The 19,888-nt window shown below is 40.6% G+C and overlaps 1 protein-coding gene across 2 annotated transcripts in view; it reads left to right on the top strand.

The window, feature by feature from the left end:
* Positions 1-16,784, top strand: part of FBXL17 (F-box and leucine rich repeat protein 17) — a 478,542-nt gene extending 461,758 nt beyond the window's left edge. For both annotated transcript variants that reach the window (XM_019940793.3, XM_019940792.3), the window contains one exon: positions 13,896-16,784. In XM_019940793.3, the coding sequence (XP_019796352.1) occupies positions 13,896-14,036 (141 nt within the window). In that variant the 3' untranslated portion in view covers positions 14,037-16,784. The remainder of the gene's footprint in view (positions 1-13,895) is intronic.
* The last annotated feature ends 3,104 nt before the right edge of the window (positions 16,785-19,888 follow it).

The following is a 19,888-nucleotide window of genomic DNA, read 5'->3' as shown; positions in this document are numbered from 1 at the left end:
CCTTTCCTGTATTTCGGTAATAAAGCAAGAGACACTGGTGTGGAGTTTTATGACAGAGGTTAAATTGGCGAGCACTAGTGTCAAACCACTAGGTTTTCAAATTCTACATCCTTCACTTTACTATCTGTGGGACTTTGGACAACTTAGTCTCTAAAACCCTGTGTTACCATCTGAAAATGGGGGTAATATTTACCCCAGGGGGTTGTTATGAGATTATATGAGATATTGCAATAAAGCACTTAGCCTAATGTCATGTACTCTGTAAGCACTCAGTGTATGTCAACTATTATCATTATTATCATTATTATTTATTCATGTATACATGGCTGCTCTGGAATCCTATCTGATACTTAACCATGATATGAACTGCCTAGTTCATATATGCTAGCCATGAATATAAATTCACACGCTAAGATCTTCCAAGGAAAACTAGGGCCCTGAGACTTAGACAGCAATTCTTAAAAGAAAAAAAATACGATCCATTTTTTGTTTTTTAATAGTTAGGACCCATTAAATGACAGTCAGACTTATAGAGGAAGAAGAAACCTAGAGACCAGCAGGGCTCTGTGAACAGAGAGAGTAAGTAAGAGTAAGACTCGGCAAGTCTGACCGCCAGTCAGTTCCAGGCTGGTTTGTTTCTTCAAGAAAAACGGCATCTCCCTGGAACCTTTTAAGGGAGTGTGCAAGTACTTGCTTATGTTTTGCTCACTTCTGTTACGGGATGGATGTATAGTGAAATTGTTTTTGTTTTTTTAAAAAAGGAGGCAGGAGGGGCCTACTGCTCCCCAAATGCTGTGGGGTGAATAGGATGTTATGTTGGACTTTGCCTGAAGGCTCCCTGGAACATCATTGCTTTGCAGTAAATAATCTCCTTGGAACTTTGATTTGACTTAAGTAATTATGAGAAAGAATTAGGTTGCAGGATCATATTATTTTTCTAATTTAGGAATAGAAAAGGTGACAGCAGTTTCTTAATGGAGCTCCGATTAGATCCCAGAACTCTGAAGCACCTGACTTCACAAAGTAGAAACAAGGACGTCCTGCTGAGGCTCAGGAGACTGGGGGACCGTGGCTCCGTGGAATGGAAACGGCCGGCCTGCCCCCGAGGCCCAGCCACTCAGCAGCAGGTTACCGGGGCCCCGCCATGCTGGGTCTAATGAAAACTTTGTTTGGCAAGTAGTTTTTCAAGAGAAAACCTAAGCTTCCTTCCCCAGCGTCCAATTTTTATTATATATTTTATCCATTTATTCAAGAAATATCTATTGGGCTTCCCTGGTGGCGCAGTGGTTGAGAGTCCGCCTGCCGATGCAGGGGACACGGGTTCGTGCCCCGGTCCGGGAAGATCCCACATGCGGCGGAGCGGCTGGACCCGTGAGCCATGGCCACTGAGCCTGCGTGTCCGGAACCTGTGCTCCGCAATGGGAGAGGCCACAACAGTGAGAGGCCCGTGTACCGCAAAAAAAAAAAGAAAAGAAAAAAAAGAAATATCTATTGAGCTCCTTACTGTGTTCCAGTAACTGTAATAGGAGACAGGTCAGAAAAAACAGTGAACGAGATAGAGTTCCTACCCCATGGAGCCTGCAGCCTGCTAGAGAAGACAGACAAGTAAATGGGCAGTTACAGTGCTATCAGACTGTAAATTAATTTTCAAAAGCGGCACCTGCGATTCTGTCTCTTCTACAAGAAGAACTTCACTTTGGTCCCACCTGGCTTTCAGCTATGGTCCTCTCCAGTTTTATCTTTCTGGCACTCAGCCGTTCAGTTCCTGAAAAGGATTAACTATGCACAGTTGTCCTTACTTTTCACCACTCCATACACTCTCTTTTTGTTCTGCAAGGTCACCAGTAACTTCCGTGTCACCAAATCCAGTTTCCATTTTCTCTAACCACAACTTGCTCCATCTCTGAGCAGCTGCATCCACATGGTAACCACTCCCTCCTTAGTGAGGATGCTTTTCTGTTGTCTCCAGTGTCGCCACACTCCTGGCTTTTCTATCTCCACCTCCCATACTGCTTCTCTGTGCCTCTGTTCCCTCATCTGTAAAGTGGAAATAAAAACAGCAGCTATCTCCTAGGCTATTGAGAGGATTAAGTGAGTTAATATGTGTAAAAGTCCTTACATGAAGTAAACAGTGAATATTAGCTCTTACTTGTGGTGGTGGTAAATTCTTACATTCTCACCCCCATGACTCCCCTCCTCCTTGGAATATAAGATCCATGGGCTTCTAGTCTATGTTATATTGCCAGGCCCTACCACAGTGGCTGGTACGTAACAGATGCTAAACAAATATGTGTTGGATGATGGATAGATGGATTGGGGATTGTTCCTCATCTGCATTCTGTGTGGCTCCAAGGTTCTGAGGAGGTTCCTCAGAGCCTCCAGGAATGACAGAGTGGCTAAGAGGCCGTGGGGCCTGGTCCTTGCACCTAACATCAGCCAGAGCACCCCCCCTTTTATTGCTTTATCCAGTTATTTATTTGGTTTGTATACTTATTTATTACTTTGGTGTGCAGAAGTATTGCACAGCCAAAAGCAAGTTTGAAAACCATTAGATCCCACTGCCTCTGAATAATTTGATAGGTAACAAAAAGTATCTAGACAGAGGGAAATAAATAAGAAAGATGACACCTTGGATTTAATACCAGTTTCCTGTAGCTGGGGAATTCTGAGTGCAGCCTCAAGGGTTCAGGTCAGTCAAGGACAGAGTTCAGACATCTGCTGTGTGGGACGGGACTCAGCATCCTTCAGAGCCTAACCCTGAAATGCTCTGATTTATGTAGAGTCTCTCTTCTGAAAGCCAAAGATATCACTTATTTTCAGGTTTTTAAATTTTAATTTATGGATTTATCACTTTTATACAGAATACATTTTTGCTGCTAATAAACTTGTTTTAGGAAACATGTCAAATCCCTAAATTCTACCTGATGGAAACTCAATTTTAGAAAGATTTCTTTTTCGTCAGGTGTCCATGGGTAATTACCACTGTCCTAGGCTTTATGTAAGAAAATAAAAACTGAAATCAAGAAAGCCATTACGCACAAAAGAAAACATAAGTTTTGGTTCTGAGAGTTTTCTCCCTCAATTGTGTTTTTCAGCTTAACTTTGCAAGTTTAATTTAGAAACACTCAGATGTGTTCCATAAATATATTACACTTACCGGTCACTTAGTGACAGTGTTAATTATCTTATTAGGACCCAGGTTTTCTCAAATAGTCTTTTACTGAATCATTCAGAGCGCCACCAAGACTCCCCGAGTGGCTTTCTCCATCCTGGTGTCCCACACATGTCAATTTTGGTTCTAACCTGCATTGCACATGCAAATCTATACCAAAAATGTACAGACTTGCACGATGGGTCAGTTCCATGGGTTTGTGGCCTCAGAACGTCCTATGGAATACTGTGTACCTGGAGGTTCCAATTGGCTTGAAACATCCTTCCAGGTGAAGGATCACTTGGTGAAACAGGGAATGAAAATGTCACTAATTTTTCTCTCTGACAGTCTAGTTTTTGGACTCCTGTCACACTAATCTCTAATCAGAGGCTTCAGGTTGGTGAGCCCCGGTTCTCACTTAGTACTGCAGGCGTTTCTGTGATCTCCATCCTCCCAGGTTCTTCGCGGCTTTCTCACCATGCTAATTCAAGTGAACAGAAGCAATGCCAGTGTTAACAGGAAACCCACATTTCATGAAAAAGAGACAGCGTGAATCCAGGCCTGTTGTGATAGTGGCAGAGCATGGCACTGCCAGTCATTGCAGATCCTGAAATGGAGTGACTGCATTTGACAAAGTTGACTGAATTTATGAGCCTGCCTCTGTCAGGTTCATTGCATTCTCAGTATCTGTCTCCTTCTACGCTTTGGGATTTTTAGATGAGTTTTTTGCCACCCAAAACTAATATTTCTTACCTCTATATAAAAAAAAAAAACATCCTTAAAGGCCTCAGGCTCTTGGTATGAGGTTCATGCATGAGGCATAGTGCATTATGGGTGTCCTGTAATCAGCCGATGCCCATAATTTAGCAGGTGGCTTTTAGGCTCCAATAAGATAATCATTTTCTTCTTAAAAATTATATTAAATACTCAGTCATGTGTGCCCTCTCCTCTCACCTCTTGAGTGGTCCTTGAGGAAGCACTACGTCCTTGTGTGAACTGGGTTTAGGGGAATCTTTCCCTCCGTTAGCTGTTGGGAAGGTCAGGTGGCCACCTCCTTTGGCTGTGCCCAACTGGAGATGGAAGACCAAGGTGGAAGGACAGGAGACCAGTCTGTTTTTGCTACACTCAAAGAATATACATTTTGTTTCAGACAGTGATGAATATCTGAAACAAGATGGCCCAACAAGCTGTAGGAGCAATAGCTTCTTTCCTCCAGAACCCCTGACTCAGTGTTTAATGTGGTGGTGGCACGGGAGGTGGGTGGGTACTTGTTACCTGTAAGTGATGGTAGTTCAGACCTTGATTTCAGATTCCCAAGTGCAGAAACCACCTGCGCCCTCTAGGAGCTCTTCCATCAGCCTGAGCTGCACATTGGAATCTCCTAGGAGCTTTAAAAAATACTAATGCCTGGGTCCCATTCCTCCAAGGTTGGGTTACATTTAGTCTGGGTTATGGCCTGGGCACTGGGATTTTTCAGAGATCCCCAGGTGATTCTAATGAGCAGTTGGGCTGAGAACCACTGTATTCTTGTTCGTATTCCTGGTTGCAGACACAGTTTAATTTTTTAAATTCGTTATTTGTATTTCAAAGTTAAATCCAAGCCACTTTGACTTCATAGGAAATCCACTGAGAAACGTTTTCCGAGGCTGAACACCTGTTTCCCCTTAGGGCCCCCAGACAGAGCATGTTCAGGTTAATTACTTTCATTTTACAATCACTGCTGTCCCACCACTATGAGTTATATACCTAAGACCACCTAAACTGTGTGTGTGGTGTTCTGAACATTCTTAGTTATACCCTAATTTCAATAACTGCAAAAGGTTTTCTGGGGTAAACTGTCCCTCGAATTCTTTGGCTACTTCTGCGGATGAAGTCCAAAGAGCTCTTAAATGATTCTCCTTTGGGGGCATTATTGACACAGCTTAATTCGTCCCACATCAGTAAACGTGGATTGATCATTTGTTACGTATGAGTCACTGTGGAGTGTGGAGAAAGGCTTTGGTTTGACTGAGAAAGGAAGCGGGAAGGAAAGGCACGTGAAGCTGCCTGCAGGGTGGAGAAAAGGAGCTGGGCGCTCCACTCATGCCGAGAATCATTCCACAGCCCTCACCAGCCTTTCGCTTCCCTGTGGGGTCCGCCTGCAGCCTCTTTCTGCCTGTTGAGCTGCTGGCTGCTGGGACGCTAGGCTTGCAGCTGAAGGGAAAGAGATGAGGTGAGAGATTGTAACAGTGGCGCCAGATTCCTGGTGTCCTGGACCTCCCTGCTCTGATCATAGGGAAACATTAGCCGGATGGGGTATGCCACCCAAACAGGGACATGAAACGTCCTGCTGCAAAGGGAGGGAAATAGAATCATCAAAAAAATCTACCCTGGCCTGCGGAGAGCCCAGTGCATGTGGTTGCTGTGAGGGTCCTGGCAAAATCACTGTTATTGTCTGCTCTTTTATTCTCTTCTTAGTGTCCTATTTACAATATTTTAAACTGCACTTAGATGACTCATCTCATTTACATGCAAATTTGAGGTATTACTAAATTCATGTCACCCTTATTTTATCCGTTTTAATACATGCCCATCTTGGGGCCAGTGGGCACTTGGTGAAAGAGCAGCTGTCACCCGGTGAATGCCAGGTCCCACGGACAGCCAGCACGCTGTCCCGGGAGCCAAGAAGCTCAGAGGGAGGCCGACTCCGGAGGCATATTGCCCAGAAGTCAGCCTGTGGGGCTGTTAGCAGTGAGTGGCTGTTGCCCAGGAGTCTGTGAAGAGTGACAGACCAGCGTGAGGGCAAGAGCCCTGAATTAGGACGCAGGAGTTGACTGTGCTATTTGCGACACTTTCACAGACTTACTGTGGGCTCCTTACTTTTCCAGCCTGCAGAAAGGGGAGGGGAGGCCTTTTCTTTGCACCCACCCACCCCCATGCTCAGAGCAGTGCTATTGGAAACAAGAACTTACTTCAGTTACACCCTTGAGTTTGTTAGATGGGCTGGAGAAGCATTGCCTTACAAAGCTTACAAAGTGAAGGACAGATTATTTGTTTTATTCTAGCTCATGAGCGGGTTTCCCTTCTCCCCTGAATAATATGTGTATATTTAGTGCATGGGGTACACAAGCCGATACGTCCTCGTCCTTCAGGAGTCCCCTTAAGTATCGCTTTTTTTGGAAAGCCCTTTCCAGCCCTCCTGGCGGAGGTCAGGAGCTACTAAGTTTTGTCCACAGCAACCTGTACTTCCCCTAGAAAGCACTTCTCAGGCCTTGCTGCTGTTGTTGTAATTGTCCATCTTCCCACACCAAGAGGGCAGGGACCATATCTGTCATGCTGGCCATTCTACCTCTGGGACACAGAAAAACGTTTTGAAGGGCAGAAGATTGGAGGGAAAGCTACACCAGTTTATGGCATGGTGCCCCGCTAAAAGGCTCCGTCACATTTCCATCACGTGTCAAAGTCTCCACAACCACAGTTCCACAGCAAAATGTTCCCCAGGCCAAGTGAGATCTATTGTAATTTACATTCCCATAGAGCAGCCACTTTGAAGAGCTTGTAAAGGACTTTGAATTGTATTTATATGTAAACCGCCATCACTTTTTTAATGTTAGCTGGAAAATGAATGTCAGTGAACGTGTCACTGAGTGTGTGCTCAGCTAGGCCCTAGTCTGACGCTTCGCGCATCGCATTGTGTGCAGGGCAGTGTGTCCCAGGGCAGAGAGCACCTGTGCTGCAGGGTCCCGGATTCAAATCCTGGCTGCCATTTACTAGCTGTGTGACCCTGTGTGAAATACTAATTCTGTATGAGCCACAGTTCATCTGTAATCAGTGGTATTAATGCTTAGGTGCTTGGAAAATAGTAGATGCTCACTGAATGTTTCTCCCTAGTCCTCTTCCTCCATCCTTGCTGGAATGGGGACATACTTTTATTTTGCCTATTGGTCATTAGGCTGAAAAATTAACAAATTGCTTTCAAGTATTTTGCCAAAATAAACCATGCTGAAGAATCCGTTTGATTTATCCCGTAGCACATGAGAGCCTAATCCTGATAAGTACAGTGTCTCTCAGTAGGGAGCATGAGGCAATTTTAGTGGGAGAATTTTTCCTTGTCTGGGACTATACTGTATATTGGAGTATTGTTTACATGTTCCCTGGGACAACAAATGCCAAATACCACTGTGACAAGGAAAACAACAACCAAAGACCAGCCCCTCGGGTAAACAGTGAAGACATGTAGAACTGCTGAAGCCCAAGAAATCAGAGGGTGGAAATAGCATTGTTTTGAGTCAGGAGATCTGCCCACAGTTCCCCCTGTCGCCAGACAACTGTGACATCAGAAGGAACCTTAGATATCACAAAACTTCAGAATCTTCTGTGGGACCCTCCTGGGTCTGCTACCCTGAGCAGGGCACTGGATGCTGAAGGCTGAAGTATGAAATCTTCTGAACCATGTGGGTTTTCACAAAGTTTTGGAAACTGGCGCATATGCAGTGACCATCAGCATGTTTCTCAGTGTCACCTACCCAGTGTAGTGTGTCACTCATCTCCAGTAGGAAGGCTGCCATCAGTTAATCTGAAGTATAGCCTAGGCATTTCCTGAGCACTGCCCAACAGCCACATGGCCCAGCGACCACCAGCTCATGATGCTGAACCACCATCACGGGCTGCTTTGGTCTCCTGTGCAAAATTATTGGAAAGCCCAGGCAAGGTGTATCTGGAAGGAGGCACCCGGTGATATCAGATGGAAAGAAGAGAAAGGAGAGTAGCACAAACAATCACCTTGGTTGTGAACTTCAGAAGATTAAAGGAGTTTGGAGCTGCCCTAATGTCAAGACATTAGAGACTGCCACCACCATAGCTAAATGCCCTGGGAACAAGGTGAGCTTATCTCCATGATTTCTGGGTATTAGTATTATTTGGTGCCTTTTTGTTTCCTCAATACACACTCATGGAACAACTACTATATTAATTTAGCCAACAAATATTTATTGAGTACTTATTATGTGCCAGGCATTCGCTAGCTGCTAGGGGTTTGGTAGTGAACAGAAACAACAAAAACTCCTGTCTCATGAGCTTATATTCTAATGGGATGAGAATGTGCCAGAGAGAGTGTGTAGGACTGAAAACAAGAAGATGACTAAAATCCTCCTTGCTGTCAAGGAACTTACGGTCTAGGAAAAATGCAATACATTTATTGCTTGTGGTATTTTAAATAGTGTCCACTTTTTGCAGAGAAACTTTCTTCATTAAAAAAAATGATTTTAAGTGGTTCATTATATTCTTTTTTATAAATTAATTAATTTATGTATTTTTGGCTGTGTTAGGTCTTTGTTGCTGCACGTGGGCTTTTCTCTGGCTGTAGCGAGCAGGGGCTACTCTTTGTTGTGGTGCACGAGCTTCTCACTGCGGTGGCTTCTCTAGTTGTGGAGCACGGACTCTAGGCGCACAGGCTTCACAGTTGTGGCACGTGGGCTCGGTAGTTGTGGCGCATGGGCTTAGTTGCTCCGCAGCATGTGGGATCTTCCCAGACCAAGGCTCAAACCCATGTCCCCTGCATCGGCAGGTAGATTCTTAACCACTGCGCCACCAGGGAAGTCCCTAAGTGGTTCATTATATTCTCAAGTGTGGTTTTAATATACTCAGATGTCAAATATTTCCCCCTGACATAAGAAGCATGTTCTATTTTATAACAAGAGTCAAAGAGGAAATAAGGATCACTTAACATAAATGGTTTCTGCAGCAAATTCCATTAGAAATTGTATTTTTTGAACAATAGGTATTATTGAGGAGATATATAATAGGTATTATTATAATTAATAATAGGTATTAATTAATAATAGGTAATTAATATTAGATATAATTAATAATAGGTATTATTATTATTCAGGCCTAGGCTTGCACTTTCTGGAATTTTCTGGGGAAAGTGTCAATAAGGAGGTGAAGAAACAGGGTGATGGTCTGGATAAATTGGTTAAACTGAATCTCAGAAACTCTGAAGGATCTCTCCTCACCCTTCTATAGTAGCAGCAGCAATAGGATGAAACTATAGTATGATTTACCTTAATTTGCATAGCAGTTTGCCTCACATTTTCAAAAAGTGCTAATAGATGTTAACTCAAAATAGATTAAAATACCAGACAAATTGCTATTACCTTAAAAAGAGTTACAATAATTTTGAAAATGTAAATTACGGCTATACAGTCTTTGGAGAGAACTATATTTCTTATATTAAAAATAAAACCTGTGGTACAAGCTTTTTTTCCCCTTTAATCACAGTAATTTCTTCAAATGACACTGCGGCATACTTCTTTAGGAAGATACGCTGCATTTTTCAAATCTTATGTGTAATATAAGAATTGCCATTGATAGTTTTCAGCAGCTGAAAAAGAAATTATGGAAAACCAGGGATCGTGGGGAAACTTTTTAAAATTCATCTTTATGTTCCTTTTTTTATATTACATACATTTTATGAGTTGGAACAGAGAATGGTTCTTTTCATTCTAGCAAGTGGAGTTGTGCATGACAAAATGCCTGCAGAAATGTGTATGTAGGCGTAACGATTTAAAATGATTTGGACCCTCCTGGTGTCTTACACCCAACTTTTTCTCTGAGGCACCAAAGCACTTATGGAGTCTATACAAAGAGGTGAGCATAATTTATACTTCTGAGGAGTAAATGAAAATAACTTCAGTATAAAATTTGTCACACCATATTGCCAGGAGACACTATAAGTAAAAGATAGAACCTTCCCTAGTGGGAGTACATGTATTTCCCCTGAATAGCTTCTACCCAACAAAGCTCTAAAATGGAAAATTTGCATTTTCCCTACTGCTTTGTTTTGCTAACACAGTTAGCAAAAAGATTGCTTAGAAGACACATTATATCCACGGAGGATTACCTGTAACGTTTTTCATACAGCTATACAAAGCCAACTTACTGTCTGTCCTTGCCCATAAGCTATGAAAGCCAGAGATCTAACACACTCTATATTCTTAGCTATAGGTGGATCTTACTTCATGCAACAGAAATAGGTAAATTGAATTTTGGTAAGTCAAAGGAATATAAAACACATTAAGAGAGCTGACAAAATAACCCTACCATGAAAGTCTTTGCTAAAGTAAACAATTATCTCCTAATTTATGTACTTCATAAATCCATATCTCATGTATCAAGTTTGCTTAAGGTAAATTTTATATCTCCTCTTGAAAAACAGTTATCACTTAGTGATATTTTCTCTTTTTAAAAATTGGACCCTCGGGGCTTCCCTGGTGGCGCAGTGGTTGAGAGTCCACCTGCCGATGCAGGGGACATGGGTTCGTGCCCCGGTCCGGGAGGATCCCACATGCCGCGGAGCAGCTGGGCCCGTGAGCCATGGCCGCTGAGCCTGCATGTCCGGAACCTGTGCTCCACAACGGGAGAGGCTACAACAGTGAGAGGCCCGCATACCGCAGAAAAACAAACAAACAAACAAAAAATTGGACCTCCAAAACAAAATGCCTGTCAACCCTCGGTATAAAACTTTGTACAGGCCTATGTGTAGATTAGAAAAGATGTACTGCAGAAGACAGGCCCCATCTTTATGGTGGGTTTAAATGTTTTCCCTTCTCCCTCCGTTTTTCGTTTATTTTTCAGTTAGTTGTTCCTTGAATGCTAAGTGATTTGGGCCGTGTTTACTTCCTTTCCAATTCGATGCAGATTTTCTGAAAGTCCTCTGACCAGATGACTTCAGCTGTCCCTTAGAAGGACCTGCATCCTTCTGGGTTTGTTCATGGCTACAGGGTGGAATGTAACCTAACCACAGCCTGGGGAATGTCAGGTAAAGAAAAGGGAGGATTTCCTGAAAGTGGATATTTAAAACCTGGACTGTATTACTAAGAAAAGTTCTGAATTCTCCAGAGAGCATTAAGATAGAATAGATTCTTCTTGTATCCGAAGTATTTTTAAAAAATTTTTATTGGAGTATAGTTGCTTTACAATGTCGTGTTAGTTTCTACTGTACAGCAAAGTGAATCAGCTATACGTATACATATATCCCCTCTTTTTGGGATTTCCTTCCCAGTTAGATCACCACAGAGCACTGAGTAGAGTTCCCTGAGCTATACAGTAGGTTCTCATTAGTCATCTATTTTATACATGGTATCAATAGTGTATAGTTACTTCTTGTCCTGCGATGATTTTATTTTGAGCATTACAACTTATGTTATCAAGGTTTATTTCTGAAATATCTCAGAAGTTGAACAATATTGAGCATCCCTATAGAGAACTGGTCACCCTACCATAGCATTAATTAATTCAATGAATGACCGTTTACTGAACGCCAGCTGTACTAATAAGAGCTACCATTTGGGGACCTTTTTATGTCAGTCGCAGTGTTAGGCATATTATTTTATCCTTGTAACAGTCCTGTGACATCAGTACTATTATCCAGTTTTTACAGTTGAGGAAACCAAATGGTAAATCAGGATTCCAACCTGTGCCTGGTTGACTCTCAAGTCAACTACAGTTGTCATGTTTCTTCTCTACTTTGTATACAGCTCTATAGCCTTAAAGATAAAAGGCAGTCTCTGGTCCCCAGACTTTGGTTCAGGTAGGAGAGAGTGGCAAGTAAAGAGATGATTGCAACACAATGTGAGAGTGCTTAAATAAGAGACAAGCCTTGCAGTTACCCGTCATGGGTCCACGGAGAAGGTGTACCGAGACCAACCTCGTGGGGAGTTATGCTTGCTTAGGGAAGGTTTCCTGAAGGAGGGAATTCCTGAGCTGAATACAAGTTCCTCTGGGAATTGTTGGTCTTCAGTACGTTGTGATTAGTATGTTAGTGTCTGGCTTTGCCTTGCTCTTGGGTTTCTATTTTTTATTTGTAGTTTGTTATTGTTTTCTCATTCATTCACTGAGAAGTAGGCCTGGCTCATGAATACAAAAATGATCATGGCTCTTGTAAGATCTTACATGGGAACAGGAGTAGACATTAAACAAAGCAATTATAAACTAACTTTGAAGGTACCATGAACGAAAAGTAGGCAATGTTGGAAGAGTGAATAACCTGGAAGCCTTACCTAATGTGGGGAGGGGAGCAGGGTGAGGGCTGTGATCAAAGTTCCCTGGGAAAATGACACTGAACTAAGAACTAAGAATAAGGTGGAGTAGGCATGAGAAGGGGACATTCAGGTGGAAGTGGATTTAACAGTATTCCAGATAAAGAGAACAGCATGTGCAAAGATCCTGAGGCCAGAAGGAACTCGGACAGCTTGATAACTTTAAATTAGGTCAGGTGACTGGTTAGTATCAAAAATATACTAGAGAGATAGGCATGGCTAGATGATGCATGACTTTCTAAGTGTACTGTTCTAAGCAACCTCAACTCAAGCAAGACTTAGGATAGAAATTCAAATTTAAAAAACCAAAAATTATATTGCTTAGAACTCCTTTTGAGATCATCAGTTGATATTCTCAACTCTAATTTGTATATCTGTTTTTCTTTTTTATTCAAAATTATTTTGTGTTTTTGTGAATGAAATGTTATACATTGTATCTACATCACAAAAAGAATTAACTGCATGGCTTGGTTGAATTTGGAATGAAAACTGATTTTAATACAAGAAAGTCTTGTATAGCAATGCTGACAAAGACTAAGTATCATCAGTGCAATGTGGAAATATCAACTCTAAATTTAACAAAAAGATTATATATAACATGGTTTACCAAATCACCCAGAAAACACCATGTTATTTCAGAAAAGCGCAGATGACTTAATGTCATGGTCATCACACTCCCAAGCGTGCTTTCAAAGCAAACAGCAAGGGTTTGATGTTGTTTTAGGTTTTTCCTTGTGGTCCTGATCTTTTTCAATAGTGGACAGACATGGAGAGGGAGCACAAAAAGGTGTGTCACCAGCAACTTCTTTCAGACCAGCTTACCCAGTATAAATGAAATATTGATGTATTTGAAAATGCCCGAGTGTTCAATAAAGATTTTAAATAAAGCTACCTAAAAGTTGCGGTTCTTGGGTTAATCATTTATTTACCTAAAGGATGAAGGAAGCCGTCTACTTTTGTGATATGAACTGCAATCAGCTTAAAAATAATTGACAAATTAATCCCTTCACAGCACAGCAATTGTAAAGGTGTTAGTTTTAATTAGGCCTGTCTGATTGCCTTGTCTAATCAAGAATCAAAGTGGTATCTTTGATGGTTAAGGTCTATTGGGGCCATCCCTGACCTGCCAGCCATGTGTGTTTTAATTATTGATTCTTCACAATTCAGCCCTTTCCACAAAGGGACTTGAAGTTTGCAATACCTTAACGTTTAAAAGGAAGAAAAATAAACATTTTCCCCAACACTTCTATCCAGAATCCTGTGTATCCTCTCCACCAATCTACAGTTCTATCCTCAAAAAGCTGTCAGCTGGACGATGAAGTCCAGTGCACACTAGGATGCTAACTGCTGCCTCACCTCCCAAGCGCCCCATTTTCAATGGACATTGTTAAGATCTTGACAAGTCACGGTCATCTATGCGTCTAGAAAACACTAATTTCTTGATATCATGTCTTTTCAGAAAATCCCTTAGGGTGAATGTAGTACTTAGGAAATCAGGGAGGTCACACAAAAAGCGACACTGTCTTCTCACGAAGCATTGGTCACACTGCTGAAAAGGAAGGAGACGAGGGTTCCCGGTGCCATGGAAAGCGCACCCCAGTGAGCGTGGGCGGCTGTTGGTTTCGGTGGTCCCTGTGGGTGACCGTGGCTCTTCTTTGTGTTTGCAGGTCAGTGAAGTGACAGTGGAGCAGCTGGTGCAGCAGTACCCCCATATCACCTTCAGCACCGTCCTGCAGGACTGTAAGAGGACCCTGGAGAGAGCCTACCAGATGGGCTGGACCCCCAACATGTCTGCTGCCTCCTCCTGACAGCCCTGCCCACGCTTGGGTCCATGTGGATCAGCCAGCAGGGCGGAGAGGAATTGTAGAGTTGGGGTGGGTGATCTCTTGCAAAGGTTTTGACTGTCCCATGTCTCCATGTGTACCCAAGTGTGTATATCTGTGTCTCGTTTGCATAGTGCGTAGCATAAGCTCAATTGCTATTTTGTTCCCAGGTGAGCTGGTTTTTTCCTTAAATAACGATTTTGACAGGCACAGACCTTTAGTTTTTAAGTTCAAAGGCTTATTTCTCTAAAAAAAAAATTTTTTTTTTTTTTTGCTGTAGAATCAAAAAAAAAAAAAAACGGATCCATTATTTTGAGCTTCTAATGACTGCCACTGGAGATGCCCCCAAACGAAGGCAACTGCCTTCTTTTTTGATGGGAAAGAATTGTGCAATTCTACTGATGATGACTGGAAAGGAGCCACGTTGCGCTAATTAGAAGCCTGGAAACTAGTACTTTTCAAGATTTCAAGCACGTACACACATATAGGTTCTCATACTCTCTCATACACACACACACCCCCACAGCACTTTCTTTCTAGATCATTTTCTGACACAGGGGCCTTTCTCCAGGCCACTGAGGGAGCATGGCATCCACTGTCACTCTGCCTAACTCACTGTCCCCACAGGTGGCCCAACCTGCTTGTCTGGTGGGCCACTTAGGGACTATAGGGGACAAAACCTTTTGTGAAGTTTTCATATGGAGGCAACAATCTGAACTCCCCTGACCAGCTCACAAAAGTTAATTATTCATTATTGTACAAAATTCTGTTGAGTACTAAGTATTTTGAGTTTCATGTTAACATTGTATTAGCTTTTATAATACAATGGATAGTAACTGGTCTGGATATGTTTTAATGATATTTGGAGCTACTCTTAGCATTATCCACATTAAAGCCACCAGTGTAATTACTAGTGTGCAGTTATTTAAAAAAAAAAAAACTCTACAGATCATTTAATTATTTTTGTTAATTTTGGTAATTATGAAAGTATATTTCTGAGATTTGGGGCTAGTCACGTTAATAGAAGGTTAATGAGTGAGATATGAGTAGACAATCTTTCTATTAAGTTTTTTTTTTTTTGCTTTGGGCTTTAGAACAGATTTTTTGGATATATGCATGTTATCATATTTTGAATAATTGTTATGCTATGGCAAAGATCTGTTGCTGGTTAATGTATGAGTTAAGAAGAAAAATTAGAAAATCTTTTCATTAAGCTTCTGTTTACACTTGTCAGAAATAAGCATTTCTTTGTTTAATTAAAGATTGCCAGTTTTCAGTTTAGACGGTATCTATTAGTAAATGAATATATGTTTTGATTTCACACATCTTTATGAGTAATTCATATTGGGGACTCAGGCTCAAATAACCTTTCCTATGTCTAGATTTATAATCAGGACAGCAGGGAGGCTTTTTAAGCTAAAGAGTGATTGTCTTTCACAGTAGAGTTAGATATACAAAACCCTGACTTGTGAGTTTGCTATTTATTCTCTCCCAATGTGGACATAACTGTTTTTTGGTCTTTAACAGATATGCTAAGATTTGAGATTCACTTTATATAAGTCCCAGTGTTGCTAAAATGATACTAGCTGTAAGAAATGAAAAATAGCTTTACATTCAAATGCCGTTCACTTATTTATGATAACTCTTTTTGTGTAAACAACTTTCCTTTGATTATGTCGACCTGTTTCTGATGTGGCATGTTTTTGCTTTTAATCCCAATCAGTCTGGAAAATCTAGTCACTAAGCACCGAGAGTATTTTTTCCATCACTAAATGGCTTACTAATTTAATTTCAAGGGAATAAAATTTATGTAAGAAAAAAAAGCTGTTTACTATTAACAAACTGTAATTCTTCTTAAACGTTGAACTGTCTCCCCTTCATGTTCATTTCCCCACTACTGAAAACGATCTTAATTCACAATATTTTAACTGATTTTTAATCCAAAACTAATTTATAAGACAATATGTAAAGTAATAGTAGCTTGAGTGAATAAGCAAAAGTTTAATTTTTATATATGTCACACTATATTTTAAATAGTTAAAAAAGACAAAAGGAAGGAGAACCATCAATGATATAGGCGGTGCCGTTTCAGTCCAAAGCTGTGATAATCCTTGGAATGTCACAGTTTGGTTGTCAGATGGTTTCAGAAGTGTGTAATCAATTTTTTTTTAATGTTGCGTTGTTTGAATCTCAAGTACAGCACTATAACATGCTTTAGCTTGGGGGTGGGGGTGGGTTGGGGACTTGCACTTATTCTTTAAGATGTTGACTAATCCAGAAAGCCTGATGCATCATAACCTGGAAAACTGCTTTGGTGTGTTTGTAGGAATCTGTAGAAACATCACATCCAGCCTCAAAGCATTAATCACAAAAACAACCAGAAAAAGCATCACCTTGAATGATGCTGTGATGGTTGTTGAATGTGCTGTCATTAGATGCTTTGAAATAAGGCTTAAAATGATTTTTCTGGGCAATATAGAGTTTCTTTTTTTGCTTAGAATGTCATAAATATATGTGAACATGTTTAATGCAGGGCTTTTTATCCTCTCCAAAATGTCAACAGTATTTTCAGAATAAAGACTATGAAATATATTGCTGTGGTGGAAAATTCTGGTCCTTTGTCTTTAACGTCTCTTTGAGTGGATAAAGGAAATTCATCCAGTTTCGAGTTTCTATATTTCTGTGAATCTTTTGACCTTGCAATGGGTTGCAATAAAAGAGAAAGAAAACACAGTGTCTTTTGTTTTATTTTAGAGACAATAAATGGCCTCCCTTATGCTGGTTGGGTGTGATGCATGCAGCGGTCCGTGTCCTTGGGTGTTTCACTGCAGACTTTATGTAGGTTCAGTGAACCCAGAATAATAAACAGGACTGAATTTAGGAGATTTGCATTTGGCCAGTGAGTACTGAGATAAGATTAAAACCTCAAGGGTTTAAACAGGTGGTCTGTTTAAAGTACCATTCCCTAAACCCTCATTCATTTACTTAGCCATTTAGTCATTTTCTCAAAAGTAAATAAATAAACTTATTGAGTAAAAAACATGTGCCAGGCACTGGCCATTTAAAGATAAATAAAACTCATTCCCATCCTGCAATTGCTCATAGCACAGCAAGGAGACAGTCTTAAAAACTAGCCATAGTAGCGGAGCACAGTCAATGTAATTATTAGAGGGAGCACAAATAGGAAAGGCAATACCCTTTTACAAAGAGTGAACGAAAATAAAGCAAAGCTAAAGAGGTAGATGGTAAGAAAAATTACTATTTTCAGCCTTGGCTATTCATGGATTGTTTTTTAAAAAGGTTCTTCTGAAAATAAGTGGCCACTGGCTACCATTCACATGAGTTATTCTGAATCTACAGTATTTGCATTGTTTGTATCGCTTGTAATTTTCTTTTTAAAAGGATTCATTTCAGGAGTGCTCATTGCCCAACAAAGCAGACAAAAATCATCTGAAGCCTCAAAAGAAAAACAAATATCCTGCCAGCAAATATGAACTCACAGTCTAAATCACAGAGAATAGCAGGGGTAAGCCAACATTAGTTCAAGTCAACAGAGAAAACAAACAATAGGCCCACATCCTCAAAGGCTTCAATATTAAATGTTAAGATAGATAATTCGGAAAAAATGTTTGATATATTCAAATATATTAAAAATTATTTATAACGTATAAGAAAAAAACTACCAAAAAATGAACAGAAATATTTTTAAAAGAGCGAAATAGAATTTTTAGAAATGAAAAATATAATTGACCATTAAAATGGAAAGGCATTAGTAGAAAAGATTCAGCTATAGGGATAATTCGTAAACAGAAAGGTAGATGTGAGTAAACTAAAAGGAAAATTGAAAAAAAAAAAAAGCTTTTCTTCTTTTGCGTGGATAATTTCCATATGGATGACTGAGAGGTTAAGACACACGGGACACAGTATGAGACTTTCCAACATATCTAATCTTGCAGAAGAAAAAAATAGAATAAGGGAATGGCAGTGTTTAAAGCTATAATGGAGTTTCCATTTACTTAAGAAGGAAAAAAAAGATTTTGGAGGAGAATATCAAAGGCTCAGTTTTGGATGAGTTAATTTTGAGATGCTCATTAGACTTCCAAATGAGTATATTGAGTATGCAGTTGGATATAGGAGTTCAGTTCTGAGGAGAGGTATACAGATGGCATTTCAAACCATAAGCCGGTCTGAAATCGTCATCTCTGGTCATCATCCATTACTTTAGACAGAAAATCAAGTCTAAGGACTGTGTCTTTGGTCACTCCAAAATTTGGAAGGCAGGGAGAGGAAGCAAACTCTTCAAAGGAAAGTGACACAGAATAACCTGAGAGGAAGGAGGACAACCAGGAGTGTGTTCTATCCTAGAATCAAGTGAAAACAAGCAAAATTAAATAAGCTATTATTTAGGGACACAGTGTATTAATAAAAATGGAAAAAGGAAAAGGTAACAACTGCACAGTTTCAGGGTGGTGGTTACCCTTGGGTGGGCAGGCGTGGGACCACATGGAGGGCTTCAACTGAATCTGCAGGTTCTACTTCATTAGTTGAAGTGTGGATTCACCTGTGTTTGCTTTATTAATATGCTTCATAATGTGTTCATATGTAACAAATTATTTTGTATCGAATGTTTTGTTAACATTTTAAAGAAAATTTTATACCTTGTTTAAACTGATTGATTATCCAAAATTGCTAAACCTAGATGCAAGATTCCCTACCTGTTTGGTAGTGGAGGTTAGCTCTGTGTGACGCAGAGTTTACACAATCCCATGTCTAAGCAGGTGGCAGAAGTGGGAGAACATTCTAGTCTTACCTTTCTTTTCTCCTGTGCTGGGAGCGTAGCGTTGCGTAACTCCTTGGTTTCTATCCGACCATCATTGGAATTTTAAGTGGAACAGCGGTCCATGTGGCAGGGAGACAGCTGTGGGAATTCTTCTGGCACACCTGTCATGTCATTACCACTACAGGAATCAAAGGACCACTACACTGTTTTGTAAAACAGTGGGGGGCCCTTTCATTATCACTTCATTTTTTTTTTTTAATATTTGAAAGTAGCTTTTTTTTAAAAAAATTGGGGTATAGTTGCTTTACAATGTTGTGTTAGCTTCTGCTGTACAAGGAAGTGAATCAACTATACATATACATATAACCCCTCCCTCTTGAACCTCCCCCCCATCTCCCCCATCTAGGTCACCACAGAGCACTGAGCTGAACTTCCTGCTCTATACAGCAGGTTCCCACTAGCTATCTGTTTCATACATGGTAGTGTATATATGTCAATCCCAATCTCCCAATTCATCCCCCCTTTCCCCCTCCCCCACAGTGTCAACATGTCCCTTCTCTACGTCTGTGTCTCTGTTCCTGCCCTCCAAATAGGTTCATCTGTACCATTTTCCTAGATTCTGCGTATATGCGTTAATAAACGATATTTGTTTTTCTCTTTCTGACTTATTTCACTGTTTGACAGTCTCTAGGTCCATCCTTGTCTCTACAAATAACCCAATTTTGTTCCTTTTTATAGCTGAGTAATATTCCATTGTATATATGTACCACATCTTCTTTATCCATTCATCTGTCGATGGACATTTAGGTTGCTTCCATGTCCTGGCTATTGTAAATAGTGCTGCAATGAACATTGGGGTGCATGTGTCTTTTTGAATTATGGTTTTCTCAGGGTATATGCCCAGTAGTGGGATTGCTGGGTCAGATGGCCAAGAGGCACATGAAAAAATACTCAGCAACACTAATTATTAGAGAAATACAGATCAAAACTACAATGAGGTATCACCTCACACTGGTCAGAATGGCCATCATCAAAAAATCTACAAACAATAAATGCT

This window comes from Tursiops truncatus, chromosome 3 (assembly GCF_011762595.2).
Source record: "Tursiops truncatus isolate mTurTru1 chromosome 3, mTurTru1.mat.Y, whole genome shotgun sequence".
NCBI classification, from domain to species: Eukaryota; Metazoa; Chordata; class Mammalia; order Artiodactyla; family Delphinidae; genus Tursiops; species Tursiops truncatus.
Note: the sequence above shows the minus strand (reverse complement) of the source record. Positions and strands in the feature narration are given on the sequence as shown.